Source organism: Spermophilus citellus (genome assembly GCF_964194105.1).
Source record: "Spermophilus citellus genome assembly, chromosome: 9".
In the NCBI taxonomy this organism is placed as follows: Eukaryota; Metazoa; Chordata; class Mammalia; order Rodentia; family Sciuridae; genus Spermophilus; species Spermophilus citellus.
The window spans coordinates 87,624,231-87,645,822 of NC_138191.1; the positions used below are offsets into that span (position 1 = coordinate 87,624,231).

At 42.5% G+C, this 21,592-nt stretch overlaps 1 protein-coding gene and 1 long non-coding RNA gene across 2 annotated transcripts in view; one reads left to right on the forward strand and one right to left on the reverse strand.

The window, feature by feature from the left end:
• The window catches only part of PGM1 (phosphoglucomutase 1), a 67,925-nt gene extending 49,428 nt beyond the window's left edge, over window positions 1-18,497 (reverse strand). Inside the window, exon 1 of the mRNA XM_081306165.1 lies at window positions 18,055-18,497. Within this exon, the coding sequence (XP_081162291.1) occupies window positions 18,055-18,300 (246 nt within the window). The 5' untranslated portion in view covers window positions 18,301-18,497. The remainder of the gene's footprint in view (window positions 1-18,054) is intronic.
• On the forward strand, window positions 1,674-4,944 carry LOC308656057. Its single transcript, XR_014023593.1, has 3 exons — window positions 1,674-1,887; window positions 3,577-3,657; window positions 3,947-4,944. It is a non-coding gene; the product is annotated as an uncharacterized lncRNA (long non-coding RNA).
• Window positions 18,498-21,592: the final 3,095 nt, after the last annotated feature.

The window sequence follows — 21,592 nt, forward strand, 5'->3', positions numbered from 1 at the left end:
GATGTGGCTCAAATACATCTCACCTGGGATACTTTTCTGGCCACCCCACACGGTGCCCTCCCTTAGTTTCCATCCCAAGGAGGCATTTCTCAGACGACATTGCAGTGGGCACTCAGAGACTGTCTTGGGTGTGTCCCAGATACCTGGCACATGACTGAGCAAACTCAGTTACTGTTTGAAGGATACAAAGAAAGCAATCACTCCAATACTGTTCAGGAGAGGCTCCTGGAACATGCAGACCCAACGAACCATTTACCAGAATCACTACCCTAAAACCCTAAAGGGTATGATGGGATCAGTGCTTAAGCTACTCAAGGTCAATTCTGCTTACTTTTGGCTGCCTGATGTGTTCTTTTTAGACGAGACAGCTGAGTATCAAGCAAATGATATATTAATGAAAACCTAACAGGTTTCCAAGCCCCTGTGCATGAAATGTTCTCCATGAGAAAAACACTACTGTTCTGAAATTTATAGGTTAACAGGTGTGGAGCATCTTGAGCGGTCTTTGGCAAATCTGGAAAGAGAAGTGAAATTGAGAAGGCAGTAGCTGACCAGGAGATGCTTAGCAAGGAGTTTAAAGTGTCTATATTTCCCATCAAAACCCCCACAGCCCAGTGGGGAAACCTGCTCATTGCTGTATACAGCACGTATGCAGGCAACGTGTATGCCTTTTCTAATTATTTCCTAAACAAACCTCTAGGACATATTGTTTTAATTTCACAAATGAAGAAAGAGTTCAAGCAATTTGCCCAAGATTAAACAGTTAATAAGTAGCAAACCCAGGAATCAAACTCAGATCTGTCTGACCCCAAAAATTATACTGCAGTAATTTTGTTATCTCACTAAGATCCTCAAAATGGCCTGGTGTCTGTACTTTTTTGATTTCTTTTTAGTTCATCTGAGACTTTAGCACATGGAATTTGAGAAGTGCAAGATAAAACTGCAATGTCAAGGTTTGTTTTTGACATAACTAAATTAGTCCAGTGGGCTGACTTTGCTGATGCAATAGAATTTCAAAAACGATCATAACAACTCATATTTAGGTTGCACCTCAGAGTTCCCCAAATCTTTCCATACATATTATTTCATTCGATTCTCACAAAACTCTCAGATTTGGCAGGAATTAGAATTACTCCTATTTTACACAAGTTAAAGCAGAGTGCATGATAATCCACAGCATATTGTAAAACTGAGGTTTGAACCAAAGTCTTCAATTCCAACTCATCATTATAAACTTAATTTGGTAAAATTCAGGGTGCTACCAAGTGGCCCGTCTTCCACTTGGCATTATGTCAGAGGCAGAAGCACTGTAGATGATGAAGTTCTGAAACCTTCTCTTCAATTGTTATTAGTGTCTGCTTAAACGAGGCCACAGAGGTACTAGATGTATGCATTGATTAGTGGCTGCACTCTGCCCCCACCTTAACTTGCCCCCTCGTGCCTCTTCATTTTGCCTCCTTTGTGAAGACACCATTGGTCTTCCCTTACCCACCCTGGTGGTGTTGGGTGATTCTCTTCTGTGTTCCCATCCCGTGTTAGCTGTGATAGGTTCAATGGTAGCCTCTCTTCTCTACAAAGTTATATTCCCCTAAGAGCCTATGTCTCTGACCTTGTATTTGTGGATGTAACTAAATTTAAATATTAAAGTGAGATCATTCTGGATTACCCAGGTGGCCCTAAATTCAACCACAAGGTACTTAAAAGAAACAGAAGAGAAGACATCTACACATGGAGAAGACCATGTGAAGTCAGAGACAGAGCCTGGAATTATACAGACAAAAACGAAGGAACACCTGGAGTCTCTAAAAGCTAAAAGTGGCAAGGAAAGATGTGCCCCTAAAGCATGAACTGCTAACACCTCGACTTTTGACTTCCAGTCTCCACAAGGTAAAAAAATAAACTTCTGTTGTTGAAGGCCCTTGTTGCGTCAGACACAGGGCATTAATATACTGGTCTTCACACCATGTTTGTGTAACTACCCATCATTGTGCCCATCTCCTCTGATGGCACGAGCATCCTGAGATCAAGGACTTTGTCTTACTCCCAATCACTTCCCAGAGTGTCTGGCACACACAGTGTTCAGTGCTTGCTGAATGAACAAATCCGTGTGTCCAGGAGATTTGCAGCCATGCCAGCATGCACTCCTTGCAGCTTCCCATCTATACAACACTGGCTGGGTCAGAGACCCATGCTGCAACATCCATCCCGAGCTTTCTACTGCTAGCTCATGACTCCAACCAGGGGACGGCCTCAAATCATTGGGCCTGTAATTGAGTTTTACAAATTGCCTGGCAGATCAAATCCAAGAGACAACATGCGGATGAAGTCAGAAAGGGACACCCAAGCAGTACAGGTGGCAGCAGACAAGAAGACCCTCACTTAGTCCATCTCCTTGCCCCCCACCTCTACCCTCCAAAGGCCTTGGATTTTGAAATAATCATAATAGTTGTTAGAATCACCAGAATCTTCTATTTACTAAACACTGTGTTGGGAATTATGATAAGTGCTTCACTAATTTTGTTTCATTCTTAAGTGAGTCTTTCAAGGCAGGTATTATTACTCATATCAAATCTACATGTGGGGGAACTAGCAATGCTGAACTGTGTGGGTTTTCTTACATATTTGACCACAAAGAGCTTGGAGCCAACTGTGTGGCCCAGCCCAGACAGGAAGTTTAACTTTCCTGATGGCTGTCAATCTTACTTCTGAGTCCATCTGAGTTTTCTACGTTTATCTCCCCTTAGTTTTCCTTCAAAATTTTCTTTAAAATTGTATTTCTTCTGGCTTTACAGAATGTATTCTTCAAAGGCTCCATGGAGGCCATGGAATGTATTTTAGAATTAAATCAAAAGGCCTTTCTCTGTCCCCACCAAGTTATGTCATCCCAGCTCATTTTATGGCCTCATTGCAACCACAAGACCCCTGTGAGTCAAGGTGGGCATGGGATTAATGTTTGGGTTTTTGTTTCTGTAGCTTAGAGCTGACAGGTCTCTCTTCCTCGGTCAGGGTCCAGTGTTTGGCCATGAGGTTTACTTTTGTATAAACAAATCTCCCCATTGTGCACAACTCCCAAATGCCCAACCAAAGCATGTTTTGATGCTCACTAGAGTGGAAGAGAACTGTATCCCCAGCCACCATAGCAGACTGCAGGAGGAAAGCAGAATGGCACAGTCTACCCTAGCAGAAGCCCTCTTCTAAGCTCCTCTCCAGGCAGTGTGCTTAAACGGCGTCACATACAGGAACTCACCTGAAAAGTTACGCCAGAGCATATTCATCTCTGTGAATACCCTCGCTTTCAAAACCACCCCCTTGGGAAGCAGCAAATTTATCCAAACAATGCTGACATCACAGTCACTCTTCTCGGGTGAACTGTCTTTCTTTACTGTCTGGGGCACTTTCTTTCAAAGTCCTCAGTCATAACACATTTCATCCTTTGAGAATAGACTTGAACTTTGGGAAGAGACAAAAATTGGTTGGAGCCATATCTAATGAATAAAGTGGGTGATCAAATCTTGTTATATCGTTTTAGGTGAAAAATGAGGCATGACTATAAAATAATCTGACTTCTTTTCCTAGGTGACCCATAAACCTACTGGCTGAAAAATAATTCCCACAGAGGAATTTCAAAATGCTCTGGGCATTGGAAGCATCACCGCAGTAAGTGCACGGTTCCCAGAGTGGCCATTTTGTAGCATACAATACTAATTGGGATATATCAGTTCAAGTATGTTTGTGAAAAAAAAAAATGATTGCTTACAGTCATGAAAACGAAGAAGCTATGATCCTAAGAAATCTCTCCTTTTTTTTTTTTTTTTGGACAGGGAGTCTGCTGAGAAAAACAGACTCCTGCAGAAAGCCTTTGCTGTCCACACTAGGCATGCACGCGCACACACGCTCGCTCGCTCGCTCTCTCTCTCTCTCTCTCTCTCTCCCCCCCCCATCCCAGGGTCCCACGGGTATTTCCTTAGTTGTTGAGTATTAGCTCACATAGTACCCAGAGGTGACTGACTGTTCTTCATGTCTTACTCTTCCCGGTTCAACTGGAGACCCCTTGAGAACAAGGACATATTCAGCTCTGTATCTCCAGGATGGTGCACATGGAAGCCTGGACACTGATTGTAGTTTGGATCTTAAATGTCGCCAGAGGCGCTATTGGGAATGGAAACTTTGAGAGTGGGGGCCCTGTGGAGGCCTTTAGGTCACTGAAGTCATGCCCTTGAAGTGGTCTGAGGGACCCCAGTCCACTTCTTTTTCTCTGCTCCCTGGTTTGTGATGTACGTGGCTGTGCTCAGCCATGCACTCCCCCTGCCCTATGATGTGCTATCTTAGCACAGATCCAGAAGTAGTGGGTCTGGGATCATGGTCTGAAGCCTCTCAAACCTTGAGCCAAAATAAACCTTATCCCTGAGATAGAAGTTATATCTCAGGTTCTGTGTTGTAGCAATGTTAAGCTGCCTAAAACCAACACTAATTTCACTGCTCTTCACACAAACACTTTACCTTTGTTACGTTCCTGGGGCTTTATGTGCTGTATGGTTTTCCTGGCTGGCAACCAAATCTGGCCATTTGGTTCATGTAAAATTCACCCACACAAATTTAGATACCTATAGTAAACCAATGATTGCTTAAGGCAAACGAGGCTAGGAGAGCAAGGAAGATTGGCTGCTGATATATGGGGCTTCTTTTGGGGTTACGGAAACAGTCTAAAATTAGATTGTGGGGATGGCTACCACCTCTACACACTAAAATGTACTGCTAGGCACCATGGTACCTGCCGACAGTCCTGGCCACTTGGGAGGCTGAAGCAAGAGGATCGCTTTAGCCCAGGAGTTCGAGGCCAGCCTGGGCAACAGAGTAAGACTCAGCACTGCCTGCTGCAACCAACACTGAACTGTACACTTATTAAATGGGTGAATTGTATTGTACGTGGATCAGATCTCAATAAAGCATTTAATTTAAAAGGTCTCCCACAAGGGAATGTTCATGCCTTTGTTTCTTTTCCCAAAGTGATAGTTGGAATAATCGATAAGACACTGTCTCTTCCAAAAATCTAGTCAGCTATATAAAATTAAGTTCTGCCTCCTCTCTGTAATTCCACCACTTGAAAATAACTGAGTTACTTCCACCAAATTTGGAAAAAATGCTTAGGGATGTGATGGCTGGTTTTTCTTCAAAATCAATTGTCCCTTCATTTACCTTGATGATCACCAGTGTTTAGTGTGTCATTTAATTACCAGCACAAAATAGGTATCTTCCAGCCTCCCTGGCTGCTAAAGGTGGCCTTAGTTAAGTTTTGATCAATGGGACATGAATGAAACTGGTATGTGTAACCTCTTCCTCTCTTCCCATTTCCTGTTGGCTAGAATGAAGAATGGTGGTGGTCAGCATCTTGGCTGGCTTGCCACAGATCAGGGCAACACTGTACAGTAGACTGAACAAAAAAAGAAACATGGATCTGTTTGCGTGACAGAGCTACACACCACCCCTGGACTGCCCACACACAGTCCCTAACCAAAAGGGTTCCGTATTATAATCTTTTATTTTAAGTACCATATTTTGGAACTCTGTTACAACAGCCAAGCCTACATTTCAGTTAATAAGAGAAGTTAGCCAGGTGTGGTGGAGCGTGCCTATTATCCCAGCTACCTGGGTAAGATGATCACAAATCCAAGACCTGGGCAACTTGGCAGGACCCTGTCTCAAAATACAAAAGAAAGAAAGGGTTGGGGAATGTAGCTAAGTGACAGAGCACTTGCCTAACAGGTACAAGGCCCCAGGTGTTATATCCCCCACTCCCCCCAAAAATCAGTATCAAAACAGAATCTTGGGCTGGGGATGTGGCTCAAGTGGTAGTGCGCTCACCTGCATGCACAGGGTCCTGGGTTCGAACTTCAGCACTACATAAAAATAAAGATGTTGTGTCCACTGAAAACTAAAAAATAAATATTAAAAAAATTCTCTCTCTTTCTAAAAAAAAAAGGAATCTAAAATATGTGCATCCGCATGTCTGTTATGCTGTAGCAAAACTGCTACCTCTGACAGTGTGGAGGGCAGACCACTGGGCAACCAAACCTGTAGCTCAAGGTGAATGGTTGGGAGGATTCAGAACATGTGTGTCATTGGCTGCTTCTTGCTACAAGTCAGAAGCTGAGGCCAAGCCTGGCCAATTAGCAGACAGAAGCAGAGGAGCTTATGACTCTGCTAAGGTAGGTTTTTCTTTTACTGTGGTCTGCAAGCGATGTCGCCATAGTCCAGTACTTGGTGACCCTGCAGAGTTGAGATGACAGCTGTTGTGTTCCCAAACTTAAGCAGCTCTGTGAAGCAGCCTACTAGGCAGAAGAGGTTGTGTCAAGTCTGTGTCAGGATTCCCTATCAGACAGTGGAACTGGCCCACCAGCAAATACAGGATGATGAATACCACCCTCTCCCCCACTGTCCTTTCCTGTTGTCCCAAGTGGCCATCAGCAATGGTGAACCAAGGCAGAGGCCAATAAGTCGGTCAGTTTTCAGGCTTGGAAACTCTGTGTAGCTGAGAACCTTTACTGTGGTTCCCAGCACACGGGGCTCATCACACTAGGCCAGAAGCCTGATGAGTTTGTGAGGGAACTAACTGAACAGGAAGGGCCAGTCCTACCCCAGTCCCCCATTCCCATCAACAGGAAGCAGGTTGCAAACACCATGCAACCCCCAAAAGGGCTTTTAGCGCCTCCTCTCCAATGTCCATTACTAGGTGAAGAGAGGACAGACATGTAGGGTTCCTTCCTGAGGCAGAATCAGGGCCCCCTGTGGACCCACCCATTACCAGGGCTGGAAGTCTGCACTGCCCTCCAGCACAATGTGACCTCGGTGGCCGGTTGCTACTGTACGACTATATATAACTGCACAGAACCAGATCTGTGCCTGTGGGTATTATGTAGAGATAGACAGACAGACAGTGGGGAGGATGGAGCTGATAATTTGCCTTTAAATTTATTGGCCTTTGAACCACCAGGAGCCACATGTGGCCCAGATGGAGAGAAGTATGCACAGCACCTGGGGCTCACAGACACTGAACTAAGAGACCAGAAGGAATGTGGGATGCCTCCTCTCTGGAGGGGTGATGTGGTTGTGGGGGCCGGTGGGTAGTAGGCATACTGATCTGCATGGCCAAAGGGACAACTGACCAGGGCAGGGATTTAGAGTTTCCCCTCCCTTTTTTAAAGTAACAGAACCACCCATTTTTAGCTGGTCACATGACTTCCAATATTAAAATCTACTTTTTTCAGTCCTTCTTGTAGGTAACTGTGGCTTACCTGTCAGATCTAACCCATGAATTGTCAGCAGGAGTCAGATGATTAATTTCCAGATTTGAAGGACAGAGGCACTTTGCCCCATTGCTATTATTTGAATAGGTGTCCCCCAAAGGCCCATGTGTTAAAGGCTTGGTCCCCCAGCCCACAGTGCTACTGGGAGGTTGTGGAACCTTTAAGAGGTGGGGCCTGGTGGGAGCTGCTTTTGTGCTTGGCGGAGAGGTGGGTGGGCCTCCTCTGCCACACACTCTCATCATGGCTACTTCAGGCCCAAGGCAATGGGGCCAACTGGTCATCAACTGAAACCTCCAAAGCAGTGAGTCAAAATAAATCTTTCTTCTGTTTATTAACTTCAGGTATTTGTTATGGTAATATAGAAAGCTGACAACACCCATCTTTGTCCCATGCCCACTGGCTGAAACACAGATGTGGTGCTAGGGAGCCATCAGCAACTAGGTGGGCAAGTGCAATCCCTTCAAGAAGGAGGCAGGCTCCCAACACCACAGAGCAATCACACTTGTCCCAGCCTGCATACAACACACGATTCCGTGAGAGAGGAGGACTTCTGGCTATTTGATAGTTGTTTTGAGTCTCTATCACAACCGTTCGACCTATATAATTGTACAAAGTATTTGACTTAAAATGTAGGCTACATGGTGTATGCTGAATTCACTTTGGGAGGCACCTCAAAGTGTCATCCTCCAGAGCTGAAGAACAAGCTGAGTTACAAAGGGAGGACAAGCTTTGAGAGAGAAATCTAGCTGAGATTTCAAATATAATCCAGGTAGAAAGTCACAAGGGCATCATGTTTCGAGTCATATTTGTTGAACTACAATTGAGATGTTTCCAATATGTACAACTGAGTAGTAGCAGGAATTTGCAATGTAGTTGCATCAGACAAGTATTGCTCTTGCACCAACTTAATCATATGCAACTGACAGGGAGACAAAGAGGAAAAGAGTGAAATTTAAATAGCACGGGCAATTCTACCACCTTTCCACTCAAAAACTCCTTGCCTTGCTCAGTCCTAGATCGCACAGGACTCTCGAGGTCTGAGCAGCTCGCTGTGCTAAATGCCATTCTGGAATCTACAGATGCACACATTGTGTTGTACCTATTCTTCTACATGATATTTGTGTAAGGGATTTTTAAGGGTGATCTTGATCATCCTAGAGTATCATCTTCACCTCCAACTCTAGAACCTAACCCATGGCAAACATGACTTCCCTGTACGAGCTGGCAGGTGGGCAGTGATTTATTACCGTTGATCCCAAAGAGGCCAGCTGGTCCTAGGATTGTAGTCCACTGGCTCAGTTCTCATTTTTTAATGGAAACCATCAAAGGAGGAAAAACGATTGTGCCTTGATGTGGATTTTGCCTCTTCTTTTACACTGTGATTTCATAAGCTGGTTTTAATTCATTCTAATGTTGATAAAAGTGGTTTTGACCCAAGGGGCAAGAACCCCACTCCACTCCAACTGATCCTTCCCTGCTTAACCCTCCACCCAGCTTGTCTGCATTCTCGACCACTCCTAGTGGGACACCTGAAAGGTCTGCAATAGAGAGGAAATGAAGCAATGCGTGCAGGAGTATCTTGTAAAACATCAAACATGAAGTATATTTTTAGATGCACTTGATTTTTGTAAATTATGAAACAAAAATAGAAAGTTGGGGGGTGTGGCACCTCTCAGACATGTCAAGCTCTCTTGCCTCTGTTTCTTTCTGGAATATACTCCTCTCCTTCCCTTCAGGTCTGGGTTGAGTGGGCACTTCCCTGCTCCTTACCTACATAAGCTGCACCCCTTTTCTCTCTTAGCCTGCCTTACCCCAAACAGCACTGCTGGACTCCAGCTATTGTTGGTTTGTTGTCTGTGACCCACCAACACTCAAACATGAACCTTTCAACCTTAAGTCTCAAGTGGTGAGGACTAGGCCTGGCTTTTCCACTCTATCCCAGGACAGTATAGTTGAACTACCCAATGTAATCCCCACATTGATTGGTTTGGCCCCCAAATGGCTACCCCACCATGCTGTCTGAGTCCACTGGACTCAAACCACATAGCAGTCAATTTAGTTCATTCCTGAGCAACAGACGTGCTTGTGACAGGCTGGAGTACAGTGCAGGGGCCAAATATTTGATCAGGACTGCTGTTACTTATCCCACAACTCTACCACTTGGTGACCTAACAGGAAAATACACCTTGTGCTGAATAAATCACACACAGAGTGGCCAAAAGCAAATTCATGCCATTAGCTGCCAAAATAGCTGTGTGGTATATATCTACAGGAAAACAGACCTCACCCTCCTTGCATGCCATTAACACCAGTTTTAAAAGAAGAAAGCAAACTTAGTTCTGGAAAGATTCCTGTAAGGTCATATCAACCCAACACAGTACAGATTGGTAGTAGTTCCCCAAATCATTCCATTTGGGGTCCTCTTGCAAACTCAAAGGGCTCACTGAACATTAAAAACTCTGAAAGTGGTAATTAACATTGCCCAGTCTAGTTTCCACAGACTTTAACTGGGATATTATAACAATCCCCAGAAATACTTGCTTTGAGATATACTTATTTATGGAAAAGATCAACTGGATGAAATATCAGAAGACCAAAGACCCAGTTCCAACTCCACTAACAGGCTGGACAAGTCAACCACATTTCATCTATTACATTTCATCTTTTCAGACTTTGAGATACTGATTGTGTTAATCCATTTTCTGCTGCTTTAATGCAACACCTGAAGCTGGGTACAGTATAAAGAAAATATTTTTATTTAGCTCACAGCTTTGAAGGTTGAAGGTTCAAACAGCATGATGAAGGATCTGGAGAGGGCCCCCCTAGCAGCACCAATCACGGCAGATTGCATCATGGTGGCAATACACACAAGGGGGAAGATCACAAGACTGCAAGCCAGAGGACAAGAAGCAGCCAGACTTTGAACCCCCACTAAATCCCACCTCTTAAACATCCCATGACTTCTTAATATTATTGCACTAGGTACTAAGCTTCCAATCCATGAACCCCCAGGGAACACATCTAAGCCATACTCAAATCATAGCACCCATGAAGAGGAGAATGGAAGGAAAATGTTTCCAATATGGAAAAAAAAAAAAAAAAAGGGAAAACGGTGTTTCTGACCCATGGTTAAAATTTGGTTTGGTGTGATTTAACTGGCAGTCCCTGTAGGGTTGCTTCTGTCTTTATGCCTCAGGACTCTGGGGTGACTGGGAGAAGCAATGGGAAGACAGACTTACTTGTTGAAATTAAAGCAAACCAAAGCGAGCAAATACCACCTCGAAAAAACAAAAACAAAAACAAAATAACCCAGCTTATGTCTGTTTGTACAGCCCAAGAAAGGGCATATTCTTCTTACCATTCTAAACCATCCCATAGGGCTACCCCTTTGTAATTTCCCCCCAGATGATACCAGATGAGAAGTCTCTCCAGATCCTCCCAAATGAAGCCTGTACTGAACTCCTAATAACTGACTTTACTCACTTCGCAGCCATTTTTAAAAGGTGGATCCCAACTGTGAGCACAGCTTCAAAGTCAACAGAATTACTGGGTATATATACGAGGACTTCATAGGACCTTAAGGGAGAATAGATGGACTAGTTCAAACTTTTCTGCTTTGCTTTCTTAGAAGGTAGTGCTGGGGTTGGAGTTCAGAGGTAGACAGCTTGACTGGCTTGTACAAGGCCCTGGGTTCGATTCCCAGTAGTAGGGTAAAGAATAACACCGTGTAGCTAACCCAAATCATTCTCCTAAAAATTCTTCTGAAATTTCAAGGGGCCCACATTATGCCACTGTGACAAAAGAAAAAAAAATTATTTTGAGTTGAACACACCTAAGAATGGCTTCTTACTAAACTCTCTCATCTATTTTATAAACAGGGCATCCCCAAAGAACTCAATTGTCATAAATCCCCTTTCCTGGAGATTCACAATCAGGGAAGATTAACTCTTAGTACTTAAGACAGTACACTGTCACAAAACTATCTTATCTCCCACGTACTCTCTTAAAGGCCCATTTGATTTTCCTCAAAGTCACGCTATACACCAAGTACCCTCTGCCTTCTCCCTTCCTCTAAATAAGATGGTATATAAGCCACAAAATGTAACTGCCTCCAGTCACATATTTCTGTGAAACTTCACCGATATATTTTTGTTACTAATCCATTTCTTATAAGTTTAACTTATAGTCCCCCAAATATTTAACCTAAAAGGGTAGATGAAAAGTTTTTCCTACCCTTTGAGTCCAAGACAGAAGAATTTATTTATTATTAAATATTTGATCAAAGATGGTTATGTCTACTATCCTAAGATATAAGTATTAATACAATAATACTTACACTATATGTAAGACTTCATATAATGAAAAATTATAATATATTAGGACCCTTCATATAATGAAAAATTATACTATATCTATCTTCTTGGAGCATAGCTTTACAACATTAAATGAGTAAATGTGCTTATCCTCTATTAACTCTCCCTCTGCCTGGATGTCTTTCACAGATATGTGCCTGGTTCCCGGCTTCACTTCACTCAGGTCTCTGGTCTCATAGGTTCACCAGAGAGGCTTTTCCTATGATCACACTGAAGAGAACACTGCATCCCAAAATGTTCTCTCCTTTTACCAGGCTTTATTTTTCTTCAGATCATTTCTCTTTATCTGACACATATATTTATCTTCTGTCTCCCTCAACTATAGTCTCACAGCTCCATGAAAGAAGATATTCTTCAGTTCACCGATTGTGTCCTACCTACTACAACATGTAGTAGGTACTCAATAAATATTTACCAAATGAATCTCTCTTCCAATCTCTCTCTCTCTAAAATTTTGTTTACCAAAAAAAAAAAAAAAAAAAAAAAAGCTTTAGTCTGAAGAGAGAGAATGGTTTTCTTTTTAGTCTTTGATGCTCTATGGGTATTAGATTTGATTAAGACAGGGGAAAAATTTAGCAAAAGAATTAGTACAACCAAGGGCTGGGGTTGTGGCTCAATGGTAGAATGCTTGCCTCGAAGATGTGAGGCACTGGGTTCAATCCTCAGCACCACATAAAAATATAAATAAATAAAAATTAAGGTATTATGTCCAACTACAACTAAAAATGTTTTTAAAAGAATGAAAATTTTATTTAAAAAATTAGTACAATCAAGAAAGAAAAGCTCCCAATTTGATTTAAAGACTTTATGTAACAAAGACTGTGACTAAGTGCCTGTCTCTGAACACTAGCCCTGCCTCTTCCCTCTTCCTTACTTCTTGCTGTTCCCCTCTCCTCAAAAGGTGGCCTGCCTCTTCTCTTTGCACACTACCACTCCTTAAGGCAGTTCAAGTTCCACCTCTTCTTTCCCCAGTCCAGAATGTTCTCTCCCTTCTCTGACCTTAGCACTTTGGAATTCTGCACTTTCTGTGCAAATGTATTCCCTGTGTCTCATCTTCCTGCAAGGACTAGACTCCTAGATGAAACAGCCAAATATCTTATTCATCCTGGTGTTTATGCTGATTCAAAATCAGAAAGGAGAACAATCATTTAAAAAATTATCATAATTAAAAAATCAACTTTTAAAACATGGGAGTTACAGCATATTAAAAAGACCCAAAGATGCTTCTCTTCCAGGTCATCCCTATCCAAGGATATCAGATTTTAAAAGGAGTAATGTGTCTCCTCTACCTAGCACCAATTACCTAAGAGTCCCCAAGATTTCCCTCTTCTGCTCAGTATTTTTTCCTGTCCTTCTCAGGAAATGTTGTGACTGTACCCAGACACAGGATCCTTCACCAGTGCTTGCAACTGGGCCTGTGAAAGTTCAGAAGAGGGATTCATCTCAAATGGGAGACAGGGGATTTTCTAGCCCTCTCCCTTCCGGTTCTTCCACTGTAAGGTGAACTTCTCAAAACTCCACTAGTTTGGTCTGAGAACATGAGACCCTGAATTGCTGTTATCAAGTACTTGAGGTCCATTTTAGTGCAGGTGGCACCTGATGCAAAAAGGGGATCTTTTGCTTAGTGCCGGATTCTTAATTCAGGATGCTTAGACAACACCTGGCCCACTTGCCAGAATGGGTAGAATTCAATGGGGTCCTGGAATGTGAATGGCAAAACAAAATGTTTTTGTTTTCACTAACCTCTAACTAAAATTTAGCATTTCCTTCCATTATAATGCAGGAAGCAACTATTATTATTATTATTATTATTATTATTATTATTATTATTATTTCTCTACTACTACAACTACTAGTATTGCTCCCTGGGACTTTATCATCAGTAGAAATCACACATATTTTCATACCACATTATAAATGATCTCAATGTATTAAAACTGCACATATTTCTAAATACCATGTACAATTATCACTGCTCTGAAATAAGGTAGTATTAGACCTTCTGTAGATTTTTGTATTTAATATAGCAAAAAAGAAGCACATACTTATCTTGTTATATATCACAAATTTGGGGGTCTTTATTCAGATTTATTTTTCCCCTTTTTTATTGGCACATTATAATTGTAAATAACAGTGTATTTTATTATAATATAGTCATACATGCACACAATAAAATAGTATAATTTGAACAATTACAAATTTGGTTTTCAAAAATATTTTAATACTTCTATTTCAGTATAATTTTTGTTTCCTTTAGGATCCTTTGTTTTTTGTTTTATACACTTAAATTTTCTGAAGAGGTCACAAAGAGGTAGCAAAGGAGTCCAGGGCAAAGAGCCCCTGTGAATTGATGACAACCTCACTTACTTTCAAAGTATCTATTTTACTTTGCTTAGAATGGTGATAAATTATCCTTTGAAATATCCACATGTTCATCTACTTATAAATTTGAACTCTCCCAGTTCCTCATTTGGGTCACTGGCAGATGACCAGGCCCAGAGTGGTTCTTAGATACCAGGAATAGTTCAACCAAAGAGTCTACACTGAGCATCTCTTACACTTTCGGTGACATGGCCCCATAAATTCCTTCCTCACTTGGACTAATCCAATTAAGTTTCTGTCACTTGTACTCTGCTGGTTCTACGTGGAATTCCTCCACATTAGTTAGGGCTAATAAAAAGTTGCAGGCAGGTGGCAAGCAATGCCACTAATGTATGGAGGGGAGGTGGGTAATATTTGCATCAGGTTGGATTAACTTATCCTTCTAATAGCAGCAGAACACTGATCATACAAATGTCATTCCAACAGTTCGTGTTGAAAAGGGGCTGCCAGGTACTTTTATATTTCATCTAATCCTCACAACAGCCTCTCTGGGCATATATTATCATACCACCTTTTACAGATGAAGAAGGATCAGAAATTAAATAACCTGTCCAACAGAACAGTCCCCCACTCCTGTTCTGCCTGTTCATTCTGCCCAGTGTTCTTCCCCTCTGGCACATTCACCTCCTGCCGGGAGTATCCAATTCCAGCACATCCTTTAAGACTCAATTTAACTGTCTCCTTTCTAGATGTCTTCCTCACTTCATCTTCCCCTCCCACCAATAGCTGTCTCTGCTCTTACCTCTTCAATACCTGGCACTTACCTCCATCACAGCAGCTAACACACTATGATGCTGTGTGTGTTCTTATCCATCTGCCCTTCTAGACTATGTCTTTCTGAGGACAAGGACATTTTTTATGTCAAGTACAATGTCTGATACAAAGTAAGCACATAATAAATGTTTGATAAGAATAAGTTTATTGGTCACCAACTATATGCTGTCTTTAAGTTAAATGCTGGAATACATAGGACACTCACAATCAAGGGCAAATGAATATGAATTCATAAGATGTTCTATTGTCCAAGGTATTGTAGACATAGTAGGCTTTCTGTATACCAGGCTTCCAAATTCAGATTCAACCAAATACACACTGCAAATATTTAGGAAAAAAATAGAATACAAATAAAAATAGAGTAAAAAGTATTTACATAGCATTTACATTATATATTTTAATTAATCTAGGGATGATTTATGTAAGAGGATGTGTGTGGGTTGGGGGTGTGACTCAGTGGTACTCATCTAACATGTATGACACCCTGGGTTCTATCCCTAGCACCACACACACACACACACAAAAAAAAAAAAAAAAAAAAAAAATTGTGTAGGTTATATGTAAATAGTACCCCCCAACAACTCTTTAGAGACAGGGTCTTGCTAAATTGCCCAGGCTAACTTAGAAGTCGTGATATTTCTGCCTCAGCCTTCCAAATGGCTGGATTAATTTGTGTACCCAGTACTATCCCACTTTATACAAGGGACTTAAGCATTTACAGAATTTGGTATCCACATGGAGTCCTGAAACCAATCCCCTAAGGATACCAACTTATAGATAAAACACAGACCCTTTCTTAAGGAAGTTTATTCTCCTGTGAGGGTCCGTGACATATGAACAGATTGTTCACTGGAATCTGATTCATCTGTGCTAGAGATATGGGGAAAAAGTAGTTAGGCCCAGGAGAGCCATAGCAAAAGAAATAAGGAGAAAAAAAGTAGCAAATTAAATCCCTGACGTGTAGAGATAATGAGTAAAATCAAAGAGCAGCAAGCTGAGGCCTAAAACCTAGTGAATAGCCAGGGGATAAATAGGGAAAGCAGTCCCTGAAGGAACTTACAAAATATTCAGGTAGAAGTAGGAGAGTGGTCAAGGCAAGGGAGTAAGATCACTAAGAATGCAAAGTCAGCTGGGCCAAAGGCAAGAGAAAGGTCAGGGTGAGGCCTATTGGGTTTAGCAACCAGAGAGCCACTGGTTCTGGCATGAGCACTTTTAGTGAAGAGGTAGAGGAGGCTGAAGCCAGGCTGCAGAGAGATGGTTAATGAATGGGAGTCAAGAATCAGAGACATTTAAAGAATCAGAGATGGTGAATACAGAGAACTTTTTCAAAGGTTGATTAAAAGAAGAGTAACAGGGCAGTAGGTAAAGGGCGATAAAGTTTTAAAAACATTTTTGTAGTCTTAACTAATTCATTCCTTTCCACCTCACCTATTTCCAAGTGGACCAATTTCCATTTGAACCCTAAAACTCCCATTATGCTCTAAGTTCCTTAAGGACTTGTGCCTGAATCATCTTTTCATTCTACCAGTTTCTCTATACTAAGTCTCAATATCTCCTGAATGAATGAAGTGCAAATTTGGTACAGGTGGTGCACAGGGAGATGAAGGGATCCACTGGTATACATCTATTGTTTATTCTTCAATCTGTAATGGTCTAAAAACTCAAAAGCATAGAGAAAACAAATCCAAACTTCCCACATGAATGCTTATAAATGTTTAACCCAGGGAGGAAGGTGTAGTTAGGGCCCATTTGAGGCTCTGAAGACTAGAAAAGATAACTTCAGATTCAACAATGCCTTCATTCCCAGAAACTTCTCAAGTTCTTGGGATTTGCAGTTTGTATTGGATTCTCACGGCTGCCACTATAATTTTTGTAAATCATTCTTGTAATTCTTATAAGTTATAATATTTTTGGTCCTGGGGACTAAATCTACATATTAGGCAAGTGTTCTGCCAATAAGTTATACGCCCCAGCTCAGTTCTCCTCAAATATTTAACCTGCCTAAACTTCTAAGTTCTCATAGTGACTTGAAGGTACCATAAAATAGCATCTACTTTACAGGGCTACAGGATGGTATAAATGAGGCACCGAAAGTGGAGTGTCAACCCTGGTATTTGGCAAAAATGCTCATAATATGTTAATGATGGAATATCACTAAAATGACTAAAATATTATTAAAGATAATGAATGGGGTTCCAGAAGAGTTGGGTATACAGCAAATCTTTTTATAAATAGAGAAGGAAAATTTGCTCCTTACAAGAACTTCTTGAAGTGTTTTATAAAACTGAGTGGATAACCAACCCCAATTCATCTGTTTTACAAATCCACATTTTCATTCATCAGATTTATCGAAAAATCACTTTTAAAGTTTTACCTCTCCAAGTGGACCTGCCCAATTAAGTCAGTTAATGTTCCTTAGCTGAGGGGCAGAACCAAGGTGTTGCGTTAATTTCCTGGCCTGCCAGGACTGCTTGCATAAGAGCGCCCTAGGGCATGTTGTTTCTGTTTTAATCAATATTCAGCTCCAGGCCCCTTGGTGGAACACATCCAGAGCACTGCCCGGCAGAGACCAGCCTTTTCCAAACCCTGCGCTCCAGCAGGCAGGCACAATGCAAACTAGGGGATGGGTAGGAAGGGCTTGGCACCTGCCTGCTGAGACCCGCTGGCCGGACGCCCCAGGAGAATGGGTGCTTTTGCCACCCCAGTCCCAAAGCGCCAGGCTCTGAGCCAGCGGGAGGCGCCAGTCCCGGCTGAGAATAGCAAGCAACCGTGCCGAGGCGAAGGGGTTCAGAGCAAGACGACGGCTGTCTAACCTTTCCTCGCTAAGGCCACTGCGCTCTGTGCTGTAACAGTATCTCCCGAGGCAGCAAAGGTTAATGTAAATGTCAGAGGCCTCGGGAGCCGCAGGAAATTGACTACCTTCAGTGAAGCATGAGGAGGGAGGGGCAGCCGGGAGGGTCGGGCCTCCCAAGGTCAAGGCCAGCTCTCCTTTCCCCCACCTCCCCGCCCCAAGGAGTCAGACAGGCAGCTCCGCGTGGCCCCGTGGCCACTTCCTCACGTTCCGCCCGGCGACCTCCGTGCGGCCTCGAGGCGAGAAAAGCCCGCGCAGAGGCCGCGAGGGTGGAGACTTGGGCGCTCGCGCAAGGAAGTGGCCCGGCCGGGAGCTGGGCAGGCCGGGGCCCCGCGTCGCGCACATCCCGAGGAGCAGCCGCGCCCCTTACCCCGTTGGCGGCGGCGATGCGGACGATGAGCTGGATGGCGTCTTTCATGTAGAACCTGCCGTCCCCGCCCACCACCAGGGTGGCCTCCTGCCGCTGCCCCGGTTCCACCGTGGAGATGATACTCTGGATGAAATTCTCCGCGTAGTTGGCATTGCTCTGGAACACCTTCACCCGCTTCCGCAGCCCGCTCGTGCCGGGCTTTTGGTCCGGGTACGCCTGGGTCTTAACAGTTACGATTTTCACCATGGTGGCGACTCGCTGCCTGGCTCTGGCGCGGACACTGCTAACCGAGGGGCGGCCGCGATGGGGCTGCAGCTGCTCTGGGCTGAGGTCGCCGGCCGGTGGGGGCCAAGCTGGCACTCTGGGTCACGCTGGGCCCTCCTCCTTAAAGGGACAGGAGGTGGGACTCTGCCTCCACCGCCAGCCCACTTCCCCGCAGGTTCCGCAGGGAGGGGAAACTGGGAGCGCGCAGCGTCGGCCTCGGGCGGAGTGGGCGGAGCCGCCCTGATTCACCCTCCCCTTGTTGAGCCAACCCACTATAAAAAGAAATCTGCCACTCCCCCAAATAGAGGCGGAGCTTGTATTAGGGGCCCCTGTCTTAGGGCAAGGACGTCAGGCGAGGTGGGTTAAATGTAAGATTATATTATATAATTATAATGGTTTCCTTTGCCTTGGCTAGAGTATCATGTGTAAATAACTTTCTGGAAAATGTTTTGAAGGACAGAAAAGCCAACCTCAGCTGGGTTCCATGACTACTTATTTTTTTTATTCTTTCCCCCAAATGTAAGGGCATTTGAGTTCAAAAAGGAATCGAACTCAGATCTTAATCGACTTACTACTTTCCATGTGTTTAAGAGAGACCACACTCTATTTCTGTTGGTGGGTATTACAAATAACTGGTTTTTTGGATGTAATATTTCTAAACCTTACCAAAGTAAAGGTTTTACTTTCCCGTTTTTTGTTTATAAAAATGAAATTCAAAACATGTGTGTCTAGGCCACACAACCAAGTACATGCAAACCAACTAAGGTGGGTCTGAGTCCAAAACCAGGGCTCTTACTATGATCTCCTTGCCAGTCATCAGATTTGAAAACTAGGAAATGTACAGGGAGGCCATGATAAATGTAGTTACAAACATAAGGTAAAATGGAGTATGATTACCATGAAAATGAGATGACCCCAAAGGGTCATGGAGGATAATAGTCAACAAAAGTTATTTGATTATGAAGTAGAAATCTTCAGTCTTACCTTCAGGTTTAGTATCTCTCTTGATTTGTTGAGATTGTCTCCTCTGCTTGAGAAGTGTGCCATTTTGGTGCAGTGGGGGGCAGGGCGGGAAACAACTTAGCTTTACAAGATGTGTAACCTTGGGGAAGTTAACTTCTGTGGGCATCCATTTCTTTACTATGCTTTTTGCAAGAATTAATGGGGTTTTCTGTGTAATTCTCAACCATGGATACATAGAATTACATGAGATAATTCTGAAATGACTCATGCTCCAGCCCCAGTTGAAATAAATTCCTCATAATCAACTGATATGAGTCCTCTAATATGGTGCCCCAAATAGAAGCTCTGGAAATATTAGCTCTATTTCCCCAATTCCCAAAGCAGAGTTTATCATTAACCTGTGAATTAGAGTCTATTCATGCTTCTTGTAGTGGTTAATTGGTACACTGTGATCAAGCAGGGAGGCTGGCAGACCCATGTGAGTGCTGCCTGTCAGAGAACAAGCATTGATGTACATGCTGATAGAGCATGTGTGATATAGAAATGCTGTGTGCTGATATATCACTGTAAGTGCATTTCAGTGACAAACAGTATGTGAAAACTGAAGCCTGGACTGCTGGTAATGATTTCTAATATTTACATAAGAGTCAGTTTATAGAGTTATATAATCTTGTGAATTAAATAGTATCATCAAACGCATGTTATAAATGAATTGAGAATGGAGTGGTTAATATAATCAATATATTTACCTAACTGTACAAACTGAAAATAGAGCTAGGCACTGTGGCACACACCTTGTAATCCCAGTTATGCAGGAGACTGAGACAGGATTGCATGTTTCAGGACAGCCTGGCAACCTAGCCTCAATAAAATAAAATAAAATAAAATAAAATAAAAAGGGCTGAGAGTGTAGCTCAGTGGTCGAGCACTTGCCTAACATGTAGAGACCCTGGATTCAATCTCCAGTGCGGAAAGAAAAATAAAAAAGAGACAAGATAGCATAGAACCATTGAATCTTAGAAATGCCTACTTTAGAGTTGTGTGGTTTAAATTAGATGCTGAATGTAGAACTCCTACCAGTGTTAATAAATGATTACTTTATAAATGGCAATTCAGAGTATTGAGTTCAAATTTGGATCCCATGGTCTATTCTTCACTATCTTTGTAAATAGGATAGGGCTTTTCACTTAAGAGGAATGGCTCTATATTTCTCTCATTTCAAAAGATGTAACCATTAGTTTCCACTGCATAGCAAACAGTCTCAATCTTGGTGGCATTAGACAACCACCATTTATTATTGCTCATTATGCCAGTCAACTGGGCCATTCTGCTGGTCTGAGTAAGACTCTGCCAATATTGGCTGGGCTCCCTGATGCTAATCTGGTAATCATGTTTTTATGCAATCCCTTTGTATTACTTTTCTACTGCTGTGTAACAAAGTACCACAAACTCAGTTGCTGACAACACATATTATCTCACAATTCTGTAGGTGAGAAGTCTGGGTGGGTTTGGCTTGGTTCCATGTTCAGGTCATATAACAAGTCTGAAATCAAGGTGTTGGGCCAGGCTGGGCTTTTATCTGGAGGCTCTAGTCATAAACAGAACAAAATGTCTTTGTCATCATGATTCAATAAAATTTAACCAATCAGCTATAGACAAATCAGTTTAAACTGTTCTGCTTGCCTTAAAAAAGGAATGCTAATGTAAAAAAAGCCAAGTATAAAGAGAATCAAAATACTTCCTCCTTTTGAACTGCTCTTTGTACACCCAGTAAACTTGAACATTTTTTAAAATGTGGTCTGATTGTATTCTTAAAATTTGACCTTATTCAATTTTTTTGTTGTTGTTGTTTTTGTTTTTTGGTGCCAGGGATGGAACCCAGGAGTGCGTAACCACTTAGCCACATCCCCAGCCCTTGTGTGTGTGTGTGTATGTGTATTTTTTTTTTTTTTTTTTTAGAGACAGAGTTTCGCTGAGTTGCTTAGGGCCTTGCCAAGTTGTTGAGGCTGGCTTTGAACTCACGATTCCTGCTACAGCCTCCTAAGCTGCTGGAATTTCAGACATGTGCCATTGTGCCTGACCTGATTTAATTTTTGATAGCTTGTTTGTAGGACCAATTTTCTTGCAGTTGTTGGACCGAGAGATCCATTTCTTTGCTAATTATCAGCTGAAGTCCACTCTGCCAGGTTCAGTACTTCTCATGATTGAAATCTCTGACTACTTCTGCCATTGGTCTGTGAAAATTGTTTTTTAAGGAGCTTGTGGGATTAGAACTGCCTCTATATTTGCCATGTAATGGAATATTCATGGA